Consider the following 20,020-nt stretch of genomic DNA (forward strand, 5'->3'; position numbering starts at 1 on the left):
CTAACATGGACAGAAAGAGCTGCAGTACCTGCTCAAAATTTACCCTCGGTGGTAGACAGTATCCACCGGGAGATGCAGGCTCCATCATTCCATGGAGCTGAATTTAGAAATACTTGTTCAATACTTACTTCGATCAGCCCTTGGGAGACTTGCCCTGCTGACTTCAGAAACTTTGGACAGACACAGACATTTGGGATTTGAAATATTCTGGCTGTTGGATTGAATCTATGATAGGTGGGAAGTGTGTCATGAATGTGGACAATTTGGTTGGTGTTTCAGAGATTGGGTGGACTGGGGGGGGAGGAGAAGAGAAGGTGAGAACATAGGTGAGTTCTTGTTGAGTTGGGGGGCTTGGAAGGGGTAGAAATAGTGTAGGGGGAAGAGAGGAGGAAGGGAGGGAAATAGGATGGGAAGTTCTCCCCAGTGTCGGGTAGTAGATTGAGGATCCTGTCATTGAACACGAAGGGCCTGAACTCTCCTTTTAAGCAATGGTTATTGCTTGAGGCAGGCCTGCTCATGGGCATCAGTAGTGATAATATAGGAAACCCATCTGGTTTCAAAGGATGAGAGGCTACTTAGATCACCTCAATACCAGAAACGAAGAGCAAAAAAGGGGAGAAATGGGCATTCTGTTTCAGCAGGACCTTCATTCATGTCAAGCTTATCAGGTCCAACACCCTTGGGGAGGGGGGGGGGGTTAGCACTAAGGGTCAGCACTGGTACTCAGATCTACAATTTAGTTACTGTGTATGTTCCCAATACCAATCAAATAGATTTCTAGATTTCTATAAAGAGCTGGAGTAAACTGTTGGGGATGGAAGTGGGTGGATTATGGGTGGGTATTTTAATATCACATTTATGACTAGGTTAGTGGGGATGGGATTTTAGGAGAACAGATAGGAAGGTATTCTGACATTCATTCACATTTTAGAACTAGATGACATCTGGAGGTCCTTATATTCAACTAGGAGAGATCATACCTTCTACTTAGCAGTCCATGAAACATTCTTGAATACACTACTTTTAGACAGAAAATTAGATTCGGTCATTCAGGATGTGGGGATTCAGGAGAGATTATGGTCAGATCACATTCACACCTAGAAGCTTAATCAGACTATCTTGGGAGACCAAACTGTAGTGGATAAGCTGCAGACAAAATGAATATTTTGAGGAATTGGGGGGGGGGGGGGGGGGGGGAGGTCATGCTATCAGTAGTGTGGGATACGTATAAAGCCTTTATTAGAGAACAGGAAAAAAGACCCAACAGAAGGCTGAATGGGAACAGAAGGCAGAACTTGCAAAACCTTAATAGCCAAGAACCTTCATAGGTGCTTCACAGAAAAACAGAAGTACTTTAAGGGCAACTTCAGGTCCCTGGGTGGAGAAGGCATAATAGGATCTACATTGGGTTTGCCAGGTACAATTCTGAGGAAGGGAATCCGGTAAGCAGGCTGGTGGCTCATCAATTAAAACAAAAGGGAAAAAATGTTATTTTTCAGATGAAGTGTATGACTACTACCCTGAGGGTCACAGAGGACTTAAGAGTATTGTTTGTAACCTATCATTAAAAGCTTTATTCTTCAGAGTTTGAAGATACTGCCTTCCTCAGTTGTCCCCGGCCCAGAGGGAAGGGTTGGAGTAGGAAAGACAAAGAGAAGACCTTAAAGGCAATAAGGGAGCTTAAGCCAGGGAAAGCACCTGGTTTATATGTGCTCTCAGTGAAAATTTATAACATTACGGTCTCTGCTGCTGGCACCACTGACTGATCTGTTCAATTCTAGGTGGGGAGGCTCTCGCAATTCCATGTCTACAGTAGGGATTGCACTTATTCATAAGGGAGAGATCTGATATTATGTGAATCGTATAGACCAGTGATGGGCAACCTTTTGAGCTTGGTGTGTCAAAATTCGCCAAAAAACCGAGCATAACTTGGGTGGTGTGTCACTTCGAGAAAAAAAACATAATTTCGCGATATTTATCATGGCATAACCTGCTGTTATATTACTTATATTTATCCCAAACAATTTATCATGGGAGCCCATTCTTAAGAATCTTACCTCACTGTTATGGCGGCGGATAAGCAAGGGGCAGGCAGGGCACAACAAGAGAAGAGTCAGAAGACAGAGACCAGACCGTTCCGCTGCAGCCTCGTGCTCTCGTCGACTCGCGATTATTATGGCAGCGGCTGAAGAGAAGGCGGCAGGCTGCAGACAGTAGAAGTAAGCCGCTGTGCCTGCGTGAAGCGTGCAGGATTATCACCAGCTGATGCTGAGCAGGCAGGCGCTGGCTGGCACGCGCAGAGACGCTGCCTCTAGCCTGCCTGTGTCGCCGTCGCGCGTGCATCAGAGCAGAGGAGTTAAGAAGGTGAGGTGGTCGCGTGCTCATCGGAGGATTCTGTCGGGGAGTGCGGGGCGGATTTGTCGAGAAATCTGGACAAATCAAGGAAATGCTGAAATCCGCCACGTGTCAGCGAAAATGGCACACGTGTCAGTGCTGACACGCGTCATAGGTTCGCCATCAGGGATATAGACCCATCTCGTTATTGAACCTAGACATCATATTGATGGCCAAAATTTTGGCTAATCATCTGTTTAAGGCTATCCCACAGATTATTCACAAGGACTAATCAAGGTTTATCCCACGGGAGTCACAGCTATTCTAAGTCACAAATATGATTTAAATTACCTCCCCTTTATTTAAAACATTGAGATCAGATCAGGAGTAATGGGTTAAAATGAAATCATTCCTGGGTGGGTTGGGTGGCTTGTCTCAAACTGGTGTTCTTTTTGAAATTTATATATATTTCATTCCCCCCCCCCCCCCCCCCCCCCCCCCCGCCACTGAAATTTTTATATATCTGTCAGCCTCTCCCATTGAGAGTTCCGTCCTTAAACATTTCAATAGTGTTACCAGAAATATATTTCACTATACATGGAAGAGGAGACCCTCTCAGATAGCATGTAGCATCTTACTTGGTTCTAGAGAAAGGGGTGGGAATGGAGACCCATATTTGTGGCACTATTATCAAGCAGCTCAGCTGAGGGCCATCCTGGAATGGCAGAAAGTTTTCCCTAAGCCAGGTGTGTCCAATCTTGGCCCTCAACCAGCTTGGGCTTTCAGAATTTCCTCAATGAATATGAATTACTCAATTCAAAACTGGACTACCTCAAACTATTTCACAATAATAATCAAAAAAATATATAGATTTAGTCTCACACAAAAATCTCAACTTTATTAATAAAATAGCTGTAAACCTAAAATCCCTACTACTGTCTGTCTAGTTGGCTGAAAACCCCTCCTGATCACTTATCTTGCTCTCATAAATACTAATTATATGTCCTAATAAACAGAACAAAAGATATGTTGCATAGAAAATCATCACAATTCACAAATCAAACAATTTAAAACTTCTTACCTAATCAAGCTTTTTCAAAATATTCAGACATCTCCAGACTGGCAATTACTCCACAAGGGCTCATAACCCTAGAGTCCTGCTGGTGTCTGATGCCAACAGCGGAAACAGCACTTCAAATACATTTTATAATGCACTCTCCCATCTGTGTCCACTCAATGTCCTTATTAAGGCCCCACGGTTTTACCATCTTCCAACTGAAAATCATCCGCTGCTCAAGTCTTACCAAAATTGCTGACATCTCCTCCTCTAAATGTATGAACCTGCTGCAAAACCACAAACTGCAGGTCTTAGATCATGTAACCTGTGGTTTTGCCAGTGATCCACAAGTAGCACTTTACTCCTATGGATCCGCAAATTGCTTAAATGCTGTGCTATTCTATGCTTAATAGATCTTTTAGTTTGGCCCAGATACCACTTATCACAGAGGGCATCGTATACCATAAAGAACTTGCCGTGAAGTACAAACTGTATTGTGTCGAAGCCTGAATTCTCTTCCATTATTATTGAGAACTATAACTATCGGTAACCATAGCATAAAGGCAATGAACACAATGACCACACACTGCATGGCCATTGACTACTCCATTCACCTGCCTATAATTTGGCTTTCTAACCAATTCCCCCAAATTCTTCTCATAAATGCAAACATAGGGATCTGCTAAAACACTGAATGCACTGTAAGAATATTCCAATATGTACATAAAAATTGTTGCACTTGAGAGACCTGTGAAAAATAAGGGAAAAACACATGTTAAGATGCCATTGTCGTTTATCGCTACCTTTTATTGGACAGAGAGGACTTTTCCCCAATATCAAAGCCACACAGATCAGAAGGAAGAAATAATGGAGTTGGTCCAGAGAGTGGCTACTGGAATTGTGAGTGGTCTTTGTCAAATCTTATAGGGACAGACTTACAGATCTCAATATGTATACTTTGGAATAAAGGCACAACAGGAGAGATGATAGAGAAGTCTAAATATATCTGTAACATAAATGTACAGGAGGTGAATCTTTCATTTGAAAGATCTGGAATGAGGAAGCATAAAGAGGAAGGTGAAAGGGATAGACTCAGAAGTAACCTGAGGAAACACTTCTTCATGGAATGAGTGGTTAATTCATAAAACAGACTCCCAGTAGAGGTGGAGAAGAAAACCATAACTCCTGGGACAAATAGACAGGATTTCTAAGGGAGAGGAAGGGATAGTAGATGGCATGGATGGGCAGACTGGATAGGCCATATTTATCTGCCTTCATTTTTCTGTTTCTATGTATTTTTGAAACTGGGGATTCTTTGCTTAAAGGCTTTATTTTGGTTACATTTTTCCTGTAGATGTGTAATAAAAATAGTGGTATGAAATTACATATTTTATGGGACCACTTAAACAGTACATCCCTGAAGCTGTCAGACTTCCTCTCCAGCTAATAAAGAGTTGGCATACAAACAAGCATAATATGCAAGGATCTCTTTGGCTAGTTGCATGATGTTCCTTATAATTTGCTAGATTTTAACTTATTATAGCTTTGCATCTCCTTAACTGGGCTGCAAAAACACTGATCCCCTTAGAGATTACATTTCTTGGGATTTCTCTGGAGATTCAGGAGCCAACACACTAAAGTCCCCAGAAGCAACTGCCCACTATTCCCATCCTGGTAAAAATTAGAGGTGGAAATTGCAGGCGAGTCACTAAACAGATTGCATGCAAATTAGCTGCACGGACTTTTATCCTGCAGCTCAGTAGGGAAAGCACCAGGGCAGTACGTGTGGCTGCTATGCGCATGCCCTGACCGTGGCTCTATGGTACACACACACAAAAAAAAAACAACCAACAGTGGCTCTTTCTTGAGAATTCCTCTCACTTCACAAGTCTCTACCTGATCAGGGTGGCTGCAGCCATTCCATGTATAAAAGCCATGTGCTGATGTTTCTTTCCTCTTTCTCTTCATGTGCTTCTCCATCCCTCCTTGGGACTACAATTGGAGCAGAAGGGAAACCCTGGGAACCTCACCCACACAACTCAGCAGCAGCCCTGCAGGAAGTTTGGGTCCAATCAATAAAAGGGATCCCAATGATGCTGGAGGAGGTGCCCTTATTTGGATAGGAGTGTGACATCAGCAGGGAAGCCAAGCTAAGAGGAGTCGTCTGCTGCTTGTTTAGCCAATCAGGGAGGCAGCTTGTTGACATCACTGCCTACACAAGAGGCTCCCCAAACCCAGGGAGCCAATGGGACCAGGAGGGGAGAGAGCATAGGCCACAATTTTTTTATTTCCCCACATAGGTAAAGCCCTGGCCATCTCCACAGCAGAACAGGCTTTCTAGCTGCCTACAACATGTTGCTCAGCTCTCAATGAGCGCGTGACATGGTACAGGAAGAGCATGTTGATCTTATTTTAAATCTTACAAGATCAGTACTTTCAAGCATAGAGAGAGGAGTTTGATTCTTAGCTGGTTGACTTTACCCTAGACAGCTGCACAGGAACGGGGTTAGCAGAAATCCTGCAGGGATCCCCTCCAGGTTCATCGCACTCCCGCAGGGATGGATGCAGGTCCTGTGGTGTTCCCGCAGAAAGTGTTCCAGGCCAGCCTACTTATCCTTTCCTTGTGTTTCAAAATTAGCTTACCAACTATAATAGCACTTAAAAAATTAATGTATATGGCTGATAGCATTGAAATCCTCATAAGCACCGAGAGGGGAAGTTATCTTAGTACAGGGGATGAGTGAGGATGGAGGAGATTCCAATGGGGATGGGTTAGATTCTGGCAGGGACGGGTGAAACTTCTGTCCTTGTGCAACTCTCTACTTTACCCTCTTCTGTAAAGTCTCAGAGACTACCTTAAAGATGCTCCTGAGGAACTGAGTTCAGCATTACTTGCTTAGAGCTAACAAATCAGATGCCCAATGAAGAACTAGCCAGGTTTGGAACAAACTCTGAGGCTTACTAGCAGCTAAGACTACCTAGGTACTCTGCTGCTCCTTCCTATACTGACTGCCAGCTTGCTGATGACATATTAGCTGCCACTGTGGCCTCAAAAACAGCCAGACGCTAATGCCCACAGATTTGGAATGTTTTGTGTGGCAGTATGCATCCTTTCGCAAATTACTGAAGAGACATGGTAAAATTATGCCTTACCTGCTGATAATTTTCTCTTTTAGTAGCAGCAGAAGAATCCAACAACTGGTAGGTTGTGTCCATCTACCAGCAGGTGGAGATAGAGATTACAAAGCTTAAGGCAGTGATACCAGCCAGCCAGCTCCTCCTTCACCTCAGTACATGTCTCATCACCAAGCAGAATCAGACAAGAAACCAGGAAGCCTTTCTCACCAACCATACAAAACAGAAACTTGTCAGTCTGACTTAAGAGAAACCACGACTGCAATTAAGTCCTCTTCAGAGATTTCTGTTCTCTTTCCTCTTCTTTTTTTTTTTTTTTTTTTTTGTGGAAACTAAAGACCAGGACAAGGACAGGCAGGCAAAACAAGTGCAGCTGACAAAGGGCGAGATCCTGGATTCATCTGCTGCTGCTAAATGAAAGAAAATTATCAGCAGGTAAGGCATAATTTTACCTTCCTTAGTGTATGCAGCAGATGAATCCAAGAACTGGTGGGATTTACCAAAGCAATCCCTAACTAGGGTAGGAATTTGCCACTCCCCAAGACAGAACCGCCACTGCAAAGGCGGCATCTGAATAGTGAAAGCACTGTTGGTTCTGTCCAAGAGGTAGATAGCATTCTCATGAAACGAGCCTGCAATGCCACCGGTGGGATGCAACCTTTCCAAAAAATCCACAAAGTATCTGCAAACCAACAAGAAAAAAATCAGATCAGACCAGAGGCTGCCGCCCCATGGAAAGAACCAGCGACAAAGACAAAGAGAAGATCTGAACACTGAAAAACATGCAACACCTCCCTCCTCCAACTGAAGGTAGTGGGGTGGGGAATGGCCGCTAGGTCACTAGGTGTGGGGGGGGGGGGGGGGCACCAGGGTCACTGGAGGGATGCTTGGGGGGGTTGGTTAGGGAAGGGCTGGTGACCCACCGGATCTCCAGTCCCCCTGAACCTATATGCTGGGGGGGGGGGGGGGGGGGGAAGAATAGGGGGACCGAAGGTCCTCCGGACATCTGGCCCCCTGTTGCTGGGGGGGGGGGGGGGGGGATTGGGGTCGTGGCTCCTGCGGGGGGTTGCTGCATTGGAGGGAATGGGGGCCTGCTAGCATGCAAATGCATGCTGGACAGGGCTCACCATTCCTCTCCAATGGTCTGCAAACCCCAACGCCAGCACTGGTGAGTACCTGGCGATAATTGGGCAGTGCTGCTGGGGTAGTGCAGGAGCCCTTACCGCCACTTCAATGGGTGACAGCAAGTGCTCCCACCAGAAATGGGCGCGCAGCAAGTGCTTCACTTTTGCTGCAGCTTCGTAAAAGGAAACTAAAGTGATTAAACAGATGTCGCATACTAGACCAGGTGCCCAGGACAACAAAGACAGAAAAGGGCCAGTGAAAAAGAAAAGAAATTTTAAACACTCAAAAAACCTAACAAAAGTGACTACACTGGTGGAAAAGAAGCTCCCCATTTGACAGCAACCAGACTTGCACAAAATAAGAGAGCTTTACAAAAATCACAAGTTGACGCAGGCTGAGAGGGAGCACTAGTTCAGTGAGACCCTTCTGCTTAGTAGAAAAAAAACAGCAACTGGCTAGGTCTGCGCAATAGCAGACAGGAAGGTGTGCCATTATACAGTGCATCATTCTCAAAAGCTATGGTCAACAAGCCTGAGAGCAGTTCTCATGCAAAGCGTCATCTGACATCACCCACTGTCAGACTATTGGTGGTCCTTAGAGAAAACAGGTTCCCAGACCAGTTCCTTTATAGTATACATAGCAATGTACAGGTGTAAATGTGTCTGTACTCTACTTATGCACTTGTATATTTAATAGAACACATAGGTACATCTTTTTGCATAATTTCTTTATTGTTATTATATTATACAGCAGAAAACAATATAATATTGCAATTTGTAATATTCATCACAATAATGGAAATGCAATAATTGAAATAAACTTTTAACATTTTCGTCCAATACTTTTAAGAAATATGGATCCAAGAGAAATAATTATTATAATCATGTTAACCAAATTTGGGAGTGATGCTGGCCCATTGTCTCCCTCCTAGCTATCTTATGCAGTTTACATTCTGTCACTTGACTATTACATGTACATTCTCCTCTTCTTTAGAAGTCAAGAAATCAATGAACTGTCTAGGTTCGAAGAATTGGTAATTTTTTGATTGAAATAATTTTCGACAAATACATGGAAATTAGAGAACAAAGTTTGCTCCTATGTCCAAAGTCCTTTGACGTAAAGCTAAAAAAGCTGTGCGTCTTTTCTGTGTTTCTCTTGCGAGATCTGGATATATTCTTATCTTGAAACCTAAGAACAGGGAATCTAAATGTCTGAAGAATAATCTTAATACTGTATTACAGTCCATTTCTAAGGCAAAAGAAACCAATGCAGTTGTCCTTTGAGTAATAACTTCTAATGAGGATTCAATAAAGGAAGTTCATACTTTCTCCCATATGTGCTTGAGAAATAATAGCACCTTCAGTATTAGTTTGAAAATATTGTACTCGCACTATGGGAGGTAGTACATCACTTGGCATTCCCAACACCTCTGTCAAGTATTTTTTAACCATCTCCACCGGTGTAATTATTGGAGACCTAGGAAAATTAGTAAAACGTAAATTCAATCTTGTGGACTGGTTTTCTAAATATTCTATTCTCCGTAGGGTTTAAAGTTTTTCTTTTGAAAAAGTTTGATTTAAAGATTCTAGCTTCTTTAGGTTTTCTCCAATTTGTTCCACCTCGGAGACCTGGTTTGCTATTGTTGACTCCTGACATAGTATTGCCTCAGAAAGTACCTTAATCTCCTCAGAATGCTGAAGTGTACATAGGTACATTTCAACTTTGCCCCTGCACTGTCCATCTACACTCCTAGAAACAACTATAAGTGGCACACCTATAGTATGTGCTGTCTTGTCACTGCATATTAATTGCTGTGCATAGCAAAGGGTAAACGTATTAGACATCTTTTCAATGTGTAATAGTCTTCATACATAAAAAAAAACAGTATATAGGTGGCAACAGATAAACCCATCCAATATCTATAAAAGATGTATGCAATTAGAAACCTCAGGAGCCTCAAAAACGGTCGCAGTCTTACTTTCTGGGATTATCAAATATGAAAAATAATTTATATGTATATAAATGCAGTTAAATATTCATATGACTATTAAAAAATCAAGACCTTTTTGCAAGCTTTGAAGGTCAGATTGCACAATTTAAATACATTCTAACCCCCCCCCCCCCCCCCATTTGGTTTTTAGACAAAGTGTAAAATATGGTACAAATTACTTACTTATATTCCAATCAGAGATGGTGTCGTCATCATCAAGCTCATCATCATCATCATCTTCCTCAATACCATCCTCTTCATGTTGCTGAGCAACAGTCCGTGACCGATGGAAACGTGGTCTAATATCTTGTTCATTATCAGGAATAGCTTCATCTTCTTCAACATCTCCCTGCAACAGAGACAAATATACCTGAAGGATCCATCAGCTAGCGTCTGAATCAGCTTTTCATATAGGACTTGGAAAATCCTGGAACCTTAATATTTAGCACCTGGCAGAAGACCAAATATGGAAAATAAAAGGTGGAAAGACAAAATATAGAGCAAGATTACTTACCTGTAACACTTGTTCTCTGTAGAAAGCAGGATAAGTGAGACACTTACCTGGATGGTGTCACCTGACAGTGCCAAATGGAGTAGCACTCCGAGCTCAAAGTACAGGAAAGCGAAGTTACTTACCTGTAGCAGGTATTCTCCGAGGACAGCAGGCTGATTGTTCTCACATATGGGTGATGTCCGACAGCAGCCCCAGGAACGGAATCTTCCTAGCAACAAAGTTTGCAGAGCACTCGCGTGCCCGCGCCCGAATCGCAAATGTGCCTCAGTCAAATCACAAGGAAAAAGAACTCCAAAGGGGAGGTGGGCGGGTTGGTGAGAACAATCAGCCTGCTGTCCTCAGAGAATACCTGCTACAGGTAAGTAACTTTGCTTTCTCCGAGGACAAGCAGGCTGCTTGTTCTCACATATGGGTATCCCTAGCCCCCAGGCTCACTCAAAACAACAAACAGGGTCAATTGGGCCCCGCAATGGCAAGGACATAACATACATTGACCTGAAAAATAACAACTAACAGAGTGCAGCCTGGAACAGAACAAAAATGGGCAGGGGTGGGGGAGTTGGATTCTACACCTCAAACAGATTCTGCAGCACCGACTGCCCAAACCGACTGTCGCGTCGGGTATCCAGATGAAGGCAGTAATGAGAAGTGAATGTGTGGACAGATGACCACGTCGCAGCCTTGCAAATCTCCTCAATAGTGGCTGACTTCAAGTGGGCCACTGATGCCGCCATGGCTCTAACACTATGAGCCGTGACATGACCCTCAAGAGTCAGCCCAGCTTGGGCGTAAGTCAAGGATATGCAATCTGCTAGCCAATTGGAAATGGTGCGTTTCCCGACAGCTACTTCTCCCCTTCTGTTGGGATCAAAAGAAACATTTGGGCGGATTGTCTGTGGGGGCTTGTCCGCTCCAGATAGAAGGCCAATGCACGCTTGCAGTCCAATGTGTGCAACTGACGTTCAGCAGGGCGAGTATGAGGACGGAGAAAAAATGTTGGGCAAAAACTTAGAGTGAGTGCGGAAGACTACTCTGTTATGATGAGATTTAGTATGTGGAGCATGGGCTACCAAGACTTGGAGCTCACTGACTCTACGAGCTGAAGTAACAGCCACCAAGAAAATGACCTTCCAGGTCAAGTACTTCAGATGGCAGGAATTCAGTGGCTCAAAAGGAGGTTTCATCAGCTGGGTGAGAATGACATTGAGATCCCATGACACTGGTGGAGGTTTGACAGGGGGCTTTCACAAAAGCAAACCTCTCATGAAGCGAACAACTAAAGGCTGTCCAGAGATAGGCTTACCCTCTACACAATAGTGATAAGCACTAATTGCACTAAGATGAACTCTTAAGGAGTTGGTCTTAAGACCAGACTCAGAAAAGTGCAGAAGGAATTCAAGCAGGGTCTGTGTTGGACAAGAGCGAGGGTCTAGGGCCTTGCTGTCACACCAGACGACAAACCTCCTCCATTTAAAAGAGTAACTCTTTTTAGTGGAATCTTTCCTGGAAGCAAGCAGGACTCGGGAGACACCCTCCGACAGACCCAAGGAGGCAAAGTCTACGTTCTCAACATCCAGGCCGTGAGAGCCAGGGACTGGAGGTTGGGATGCAGAAGTGCCCCCTTGTTCTGAGTAATGAGGGTTGGAAAACACTCCAATCTCCACAGTTCATCGGAGGACAGCTCCAGAAGAACAGGGAACCAGATCTGACGCGGCCAGAAGAGAGCGATCAGAATCATGGTCCCGCGATCCTGCTTGAGTTTCAGCAAAGTCTTCCCTACCAAGGGTATGGGAGGATACGCATACTGTAGGGGTATTTCCCTGTGATCTAGCCTGAGCTGGTCTTGGCCTATACAAGCCTATGACATCTTGGTATAATAAGATGGCTGCTGCACATCTCTGCGTCAGCAAGATCCAGCTTCAGCTTGTGGAAAATCACTGACAGGCTTGCTGAAGCCAAGGACATTCTGTGTTCCAACCATCCCCCTTCTATCTCTGAGACGCTGGGAAGGGAGTCATACTCATGGCACCAGAAGTTACCATCTCCAAGGTCACAAAACAAAGAACTCTTCTTACCCATGCACTGTACAGAAGAGAATTGGTCCAGGCTATCACCCGAGAGAGAGGTCTGAAAGAACGCGGGGAGAGTGAGAGAAGAAAGTCGTTAGGGACCCTCGTAGGAGGAGTACCTGGGAAGGACCTGAGAAATCCAGCAAGGCTCGGGGTGAGCTAGAGACTGTATGATACGAACCTTGTGACCTGCATAACTGGTGGCAGAGATACCTGTGGCAGAGGGCTCTGATAACCAAAGGAGAGACGGGAACCTACTTGATTGCTGAGAAAGACCTGCACTACAAAAGACACAGACAGCTGAGATAGCGTCTGGGGAGATTCTGCTCCGGTCTTATCTGAAACTGTCATCAGGACAGCGTGGTAAGATCACAGTGATATATTTCCAAGTCTGGGGTTAGGCAGTGGTTTTATCTAAGTACGACTGGTTTATGTCAGCTCTTGGTCAGGGACAGCTGCTAATGTGTATTTTGCATAAGATGTGATAAGTTTTCATAAGGATCATCAGGATATCATTTGTACTGTTCTAATCATTACTGTACGTAGTCTCAGGATAATCAAGAGTGTAGTTAGACAATATATTTTGTTAGTGTGCCTATCAGTAAGAGATATTATATTGCATATAAGCTATTGCAGAGTGTCTATTTTTCTACCTATAATAAATAATATATAATTATCATCTGTGACGTGGCTTTGGTTCTTTGGCGAAGAACAAAACCAGCACAAGGTTTCTTTATAATATTTCCCCTAGACTGAGCGGAAACCTTGTAATAAGTTTTATCAGGGAATAATTATTGCCCTAATTACTTATTTTCACCCTACAATACAGGAGGGCCCTTCCCCCAACAAAGGAGAGGGTAGTAGCATTTGATGCTAGTCTGTCGTGGGCTGAAGTCTGGAACAGAACTGAGGGACCTTGTGATTGGTCTGAGCAGCAAAGAGATCGACCAAGGGAGAAAGATCTGACGTGCCACTCTCGAGCTGAGAGACCACTCGTGAGGTTGCATTATCCTGCTCAGCCTGTCGGCCAGACTGTTGTTTACGCCTGCCAGGTACATGGCTTGGAGAAAGATGCCGTGGCGGCGAGCCCAAAGCCACATCTGGACGGCTTCCTGACACAGGGGGTGAGATCCGGTGCCCCCCTGCTTGCTGATGTAATACATGGCAACCTGATTGTCTGTCTGAATTTGAATAATTTGATTGGACAGACGATCTCTGAAAGCCTTTAGAGCGTTCCAGACCGCTCGCAACTCCAGGAGATTGATCTGAAGACCTGATTGCTGGAGGGACCAACATCCTTGAGTGTGAAGCCCACCGACATGAGCTCCCCACCCGAGAGACGCATCCGTTGTCAGCACTTTTTGTGGCTGAGGAATTTGAAAGGGACATCCCAAGGTCAAATTGGATCGAATTGTCCACCAATGTAGGGATTTCAGAAACCCCGTGGACAGCTGGATCGCGTCCTCTAGATCCCCGGTAGCTTGAAACCACTGGGAAGCTAGGGTCCATTGAGCTGATCTCATGTGAAGACGGGTCATGGGAGTCACATGAACTGTGGAGACCATGAGGCCTAGCAATCTCAACATCTGCCGAGCCGTGATCTGCAGAGAGGCTCATACCCAGGAAACAAGAGACAGAAGGTTGTCTGCCCTCGCCTCGGGGAGGTAGGCATGAGCCGTCTGAGAGTCCAGCAGAGTTCCTATGAATTCTAGCTTTTGAACTGGAAGAAGGTGGGACGGTGTAATTTTTGACAAACCCTAGTAGCTCCAGGAGTTGAATAGTCATCTGCATGGACTGTAGAGCTCCTGCCTGCGAGGTGTTCTTCACCAGCCAATCGTCGAGATAAGGGAACACATGCACTCCCAGTCTGCGCAGCGACGCCGCTACAACCGTCAGGCATTTTGTAAACACCCGGGGCGCAGAGGCGAGACCAAAGGGCAGCACACAGTATTGAAAATGCCGTGTTCCCAGACGGAATCGAAGATACTGCCGGTGAGCAGGCAGTATCGGGATGTGAGTATAAGCATCTTTTAAGTCCAGAGAGTAGCGCTCTAGAAATCTTAAGTAGTAGTAGTAGTAGCATAGCCAATCGTTCTCCTGAATCATGGGAAGAAGGGTGCCCAGGGAAAGCATCCTGAACTTTTCTCGGACCAGATATTTGTTCAGGGCCCTTAGGTCTAGGATGGGACGCATCCCCCCGTTTTCTTTTGCACAAGGAAATACCTGGAATAGAATCCCAGCCCTTCCTGGTGGCACGGGCTCGACTGCATTGGCGCTGAGAAGGGCGGAGAGTTCCTCTGGAAGTACCTGTCTGTGCTGGAAGCTGAAGGACTGCCCTCCCGGTGGGCAATTTGGAGGTGTTGAGGTCAAATTGAGGGAGTATCCTTGTTGGACTATTTGAAGAACCCACCGATCAGAGGTTATGAGAGGCCACCTTTGGAGAAAACATTTTAACCTCCCCCCGACCGGTAGATCGTCCGGCACGGACATTTTTATATGGCTATACTCGCCTGGAGCCAGTCAAAAACACCTCCCTTGCTTTTGCTGGGGAGCTGCTGGGGCCTGTGGAGGCGCACGCTGTTGATGTGAACGAGCGCGCTGGGGTTTAGCCTGGGCAGGCTGTCGAGAAGGTGGATTGTACCTATGCCTATTAGAAGCATAGGGAACATTCTTCCTTCCCCCATAAAAATGTCTACCTGCTGAGGTAGATGCTGAAGGCGTCCGGTGGGAGAGCTTGTCGAAAGCGGTATCCTACTGGTGGAGCTGTTCGACCACTTGTTCGACCTTCTCACCGAAAATGTTATCCCCCCGGCAAGGAGCATCCGCAATCCGCTGCTGGACTCTATTTTCCAGGTCAGAGGCAAGCAGCCATGAGAGTCTGCGCATCACGATACCTTGAGCAGCGGCCCTGGATGCGACATCAAAAGTATCGTAGGCACCCCTGGACAGGAATTTCCTACACGCCTTCAGCTGCCTGACCACCTCCTGAAAAGGCTTGGCCTGCTCCGACGGGAGCTTATCGACCAAGTCCGCCAGTTGCTGCACATTGTTCCGCAAGTGGATGCTCGTGTAGAGCTGGTAGGACTGAATTTTGGACACGAGCATAGCAGAAAGCGAATGCTACATACCTGTAGAAGGTATTCTCCGAGGACAACAGGCTGATTGTTCTCACTGATGGGTGACGTCCACGGCAGCCCCTCCAATCGGAATCTTCCTAGCAAAGTCCTTTGCATGGCTTGTGCCGGCCAGTCTTATATGTAGCAAAACAGAGACAAGGGAAGACACAACTCCAAAGGGGAGGCGGGCGGGTTTGTGAGAACAATCAGCCTGCTGTCCTCGGAGAATACCTTCTACAGGTATGTAGCATTCGCTTTCTCCGAGGACAAGCAGGCTGCTTGTTCTCACTGATGGGGTATCCCTAGCCCCCAGGCTCACTCAAAACAACAACCATGGTCAATTGGGCCTCGCAACGGCGAGGACATAACTGAGATTGACCTAAAAAATTTACCAACTAACTGAGAGTGCAGCCTGGAACAGAACAAACAGGGCCCTCGGGGGGTGGAGTTGGATCCTAAAGCCCAAACAGGTTCTGAAGAACTGACTGCCCGAACCGACTGTCGCGTCGGATATCCTGCTGCAGGCAGTAATGAGATGTGAATGTGTGGACAGATGACCACGTCGCAGCTTTGCAAATTTCCTCCATGGTGGCTGACTTCAAGTGGGCTACCGACGCAGCCATGGCTCTAACATTATGAGCCGTGACATGACCCTCAAGAGCCAGCCCAGCCTGGGCGTAAGTGAAGGAAATGCAATCTGCTAGCCAATTGGAAATGGTGCGTTTCCCTACAGCCACTCCCCTCTTGTTGGGATCAAAAGAAACAAACAATTGGGCGGACTGTCTGTGGGGCTGTGTCCGCTCCAGATAGAAGGCCAATGCTCTCTTGCAGTCCAATGTGTGCAGCTTTCAGCAGGGCAGGAATGAGGACGGGGAAAGAATGTTGGCAAGACAATTGACTGGTTCAGATGGAACTCCGACACAACCTTCGGCAGAAACTTAGGGTGAGTGCGGAGGACTACTCTGTTATGATGAAATTTGGTGTAAGGAGCCTGGGCTACCAGGGCCTGGAGCTCACTGACTCTACGAGCTGAAGTAACTGCCACCAAGAAAATGACCTTCCAGGTCAAGTACTTCAGATGGCAGGAATTCAGTGGCTCAAAAGGAGGTTTCATCAGCTGGGTGAGAACGACATTGAGATCCCATGACACTGTAGGAGGCTTGACAGGGGGCTTTGACAAAAGCAAACCTCTCATGAAGCGAACAACTAAAGGCTGTCCTGAGATCGGCTTACCTTCCACACGATAATGGTATGCACTGATCGCACTAAGGTGAACCCTTACAGAGTTGGTCTTGAGACCAGACTCAGACAAGTGCAGAAGGTATTCAAGCAGGGTCTGTGTAGGACAAGAGCGAGGATCTAGGGCCTTGCTGTCACACCAGACGGCAAACCTCCTCCATTGGAAGAAGTAACTCCTCTTAGTGGAATCTTTCCTGGAAGCAAGCAAGATGCGGGAAACACCCTCTGACAGACCCAAAGAGGCAAAGTCTACGCCCTCAACATCCAGGCCGTGAGAGCCAGAGACTGGAGGTTGGGATGCAGAAGCGCCCCCTCGTCCTGTGTGATGAGGGTCGGAAAACACTCCAATCTCCACGGTTCTTCGGAGGACAACTCCAGAAGAAGAGGGAACCAGATCTGACGCGGCCAAAAAGGAGCAATCAGAATCATGGTGCCTCGGTCCTGCTTGAGTTTCAACAAAGTCTTCCCCACCAGAGGTATGGGAGGATAAGCATACAGCAGACCCTCCCCCCAGTCCAGGAGGAAGGCATCCGATGCCAGTCTGCCGTGGGCCTGAAGCCTGGAACAGAACTGAGGGACTTTGTGGTTCACTCGAGATGCAAAGAGATCCACCAAGGGGGTGCCCCACACCTGGAAGATCTGTCGCACTACTCTGGAACTGAGCGACCACTCGTGAGGTTGCATGATCCTGCTCAGTCTGTCGGCCAGACTGTTGTTTACGCCTGCCAGGTATGTGGCTTGGAGCACCATGCCGTGATGGCGAGCCCAGAGCCACATGCTGACGGCTTCCTGACACAGGGGGCGAGAACCGGTGCCCCCTTGCTTGTTGACATAGTACATGGCAACCTGGTTGTCTGTCTGAATTTGGATAATTTTGTGGGACAGCCGATCTCTGAAAGCCTTCAGAGCGTTCCAGATCGCTCGCAACTCCAGAAGATTGATCTGTAGATCGCGTTCCTGGAGGGACCACAGTCCTTGGGTGTGAAGCCCATCGACATGAGCTCCCCATCCCAGGAGAGACGCATCCGTGGTCAGCACCTTTTGTGGCTGAGGGATTTGGAAAGGACGTCCCAGAGTCAAATTGGACCAGATTGTCCACCAATACAGGGATTTGAGAAAACTCGTGGACAGGCGGATCACGTCCTCTAGACTCCCAGCAGCCTGATACCACTGGGAGGCTAGGGTCCATTGAACAGATCTCATGTGAAGGCGGGCCATGGGAGTCACATGAACTGTGGAGGCCATATGGCCCAGCAATCTCAACATCTGCCGAGCTGTGATCTGCTGGGACGCTCGCACCCGCGAGACGAGGGACAACAAGTTGTTGGCCCTTGTCTCTGGAAGATAGGCGCGAGCCGTCCGAGAATCCAGCAGAGCTCCTATGAATTCGAGTTTCTGCACTGGGAGAAGGTGGGACTTTGGATAATTTATCACAAACCCCAGTAGTTCCAGAAGGCGAATAGTCATCTGCATGGACTGCAGGGCTCCTGCCTCGGATGTGTTCTTCACCAGCCAATCGTCGAGATATGGGAACACGTGCACTCCCAGCCTGCGAAGTGCCGCTGCTACCACAGCCAGGCACTTTGTGAACACCCTGGGCGCAGAGGCGAGCCCAAAGGGTAGCACACAGTACTGGAAGTGGCGTGTGCCCAACTGAAATCGCAGATACTGTCTGTGAGCTGGCAGTATCGGGATATGTGTGTAGGCATCCTTCAAGTCCAGAGAGCATAGCCAATCGTTTTGCTGAATCATGGGGAGAAGGGTGCCCAGGGAAAGCATCCTGAACTTTTCTTTTACGAGAAATTTGTTCAGGGCCCTTAGGTCTAGGATGGGACGCATCCCCCCTGTTTTCTTTTCCACAAGGAAGTACCTGGAATAGAATCCCAGCCCTTCTTGCCCGGATGGCACGGGCTCGACCGCATTGGCGCTGAGAAGGGCGGAGAGTTCCTCTGCAAGCACCTGCTTGTGTTGGAAGCTGTAAGACTGAGCTCCCGGTGGGCAATTTGGAGGTTTTGCAGTCAAATTGAGGGTGTATCCTTGCCGGACTATTTGCAGAACCCACTGATCGGAGGTTATGAGAGGCCACCTTTGGTGAAAAGCTTTCAACCTCCCCCCTACCGGCAGGTCGCCCGGCACTGACACTTGGATGTCGGCTATGCTCTGCTGGAGCCAGTCAAAAGCTCGCCCCTTGCTTTTGCTGGGGAGCCGCGGGGCCTTGCTGAGGCGCACGCTGCTGACGAGAGCGAGCGCTTTGGGGCTTAGCCTGAGCCGCAGGCTGTCGGGAAGGAGGATTGTACCTACGCTTACCAGAAGTATAGGGAACAGTCTTCCTTCCCCCGAAAAATCGTCTACCTGTAGAGGTAGAAGCTGAAGGCTGCCGGCGGGAGAACTTGTCGAATGCGGTGTCCCGCTGGTGGAGAGACTCTACCACCTGTTCGACTTTCTCTCCAAAAATATTGTACGCACGGCAAGGCGAGTCCGCAATCCGCTGCTGGAGTCTATTCTCCAGGTCGGCGGCACGCAGCCATGAGAGCCTGCGCATCACCACACCTTGAGCAGCGGCCCTGGACGCAACATCAAAAGTGTCATACACTCCTCTGGCCAGAAATTTTCTGCACGCCTTCAGCTGCCTGACCACCTCCTGAAAAGGCTTGGCTTGCTCAGGGGGAAGAGCATCAACCAAGCCCGCCAACTGCCGCACATTATTCCACATGTGTATGCTCGTGTAGAGCTGGTAAGACTGGATCTTGGCCACGAGCATAGAGGAATGGTAGGCCTTCCTCCCAAAGGAGTCTAAGGTTCTAGAGTCTTTGCCCGGGGGCGCCGAAGCATGCTCCCTAGAACTCTTAGCCTTCTTTAGGGCCAGATCCACAACTCCAGAGTCGTGAGGCAACTGAGTGCGCATCAGCTCTGGGTCCCATGGATCCGGTACTGGGACTCGATCTTCTTGGGGATGTGGGGATTACTTAGTGGCTTGGTCCAGTTCGCAAGCAATGTCTTTTTCAGGACATGGTGCCAGGGAACAGTGGACGCTTCCTTAGGTGGAGAAGGATAGTCCAGGAGCTCAAACATTTCAGCCCTGGGCTCGTCCTCCACAACCACCGGAAGGGGATGGCCGTAGACATCTCCCGGACAAAGGAAGCAAAAGACAGACTCTCGGGAGGAGAAAGCTGCCTTTCTGGAGAGGGAGTGGGATCGGAAGGAAGACCCTCAGACTCCTCGTCAGAGAAATATCTGGGGTCTTCTTCTTCTTCCCACGAGGCCTCACCCTCGGTGTCAGACACAAGTTCACGGACCTGTGTCTGCAACCTCGCCCGGCTCGACTCCATGGAGCCACGTCCACGATGGGGGCGTCGAGAGGTAGACTCCCTCGCCCGCATCGGCGAAGCTCCCTCCGCCGACGTAGTCGGGGAGCCTTCCTGGGAGGTGGCCGCAGTCGGC

At 47.4% G+C, this 20,020-nt stretch overlaps 1 protein-coding gene across 2 annotated transcripts in view; it reads right to left on the reverse strand.

Moving 5' to 3' along the window:
• TNPO1 (transportin 1) overlaps positions 1-20,020 on the reverse strand; it is a 541,716-nt gene that overhangs the window by 322,684 nt on the left and 199,012 nt on the right. For both annotated transcript variants that reach the window (XM_030193299.1, XM_030193300.1), the window contains exon 11: positions 9,825-9,990. In XM_030193299.1, the coding sequence (XP_030049159.1) occupies positions 9,825-9,990 (166 nt within the window). The remainder of the gene's footprint in view (positions 1-9,824; positions 9,991-20,020) is intronic.

This window comes from Microcaecilia unicolor, chromosome 2, assembly GCF_901765095.1.
Source record: "Microcaecilia unicolor chromosome 2, aMicUni1.1, whole genome shotgun sequence".
NCBI lineage: Eukaryota > Metazoa > Chordata > Amphibia > Gymnophiona > Siphonopidae > Microcaecilia > Microcaecilia unicolor.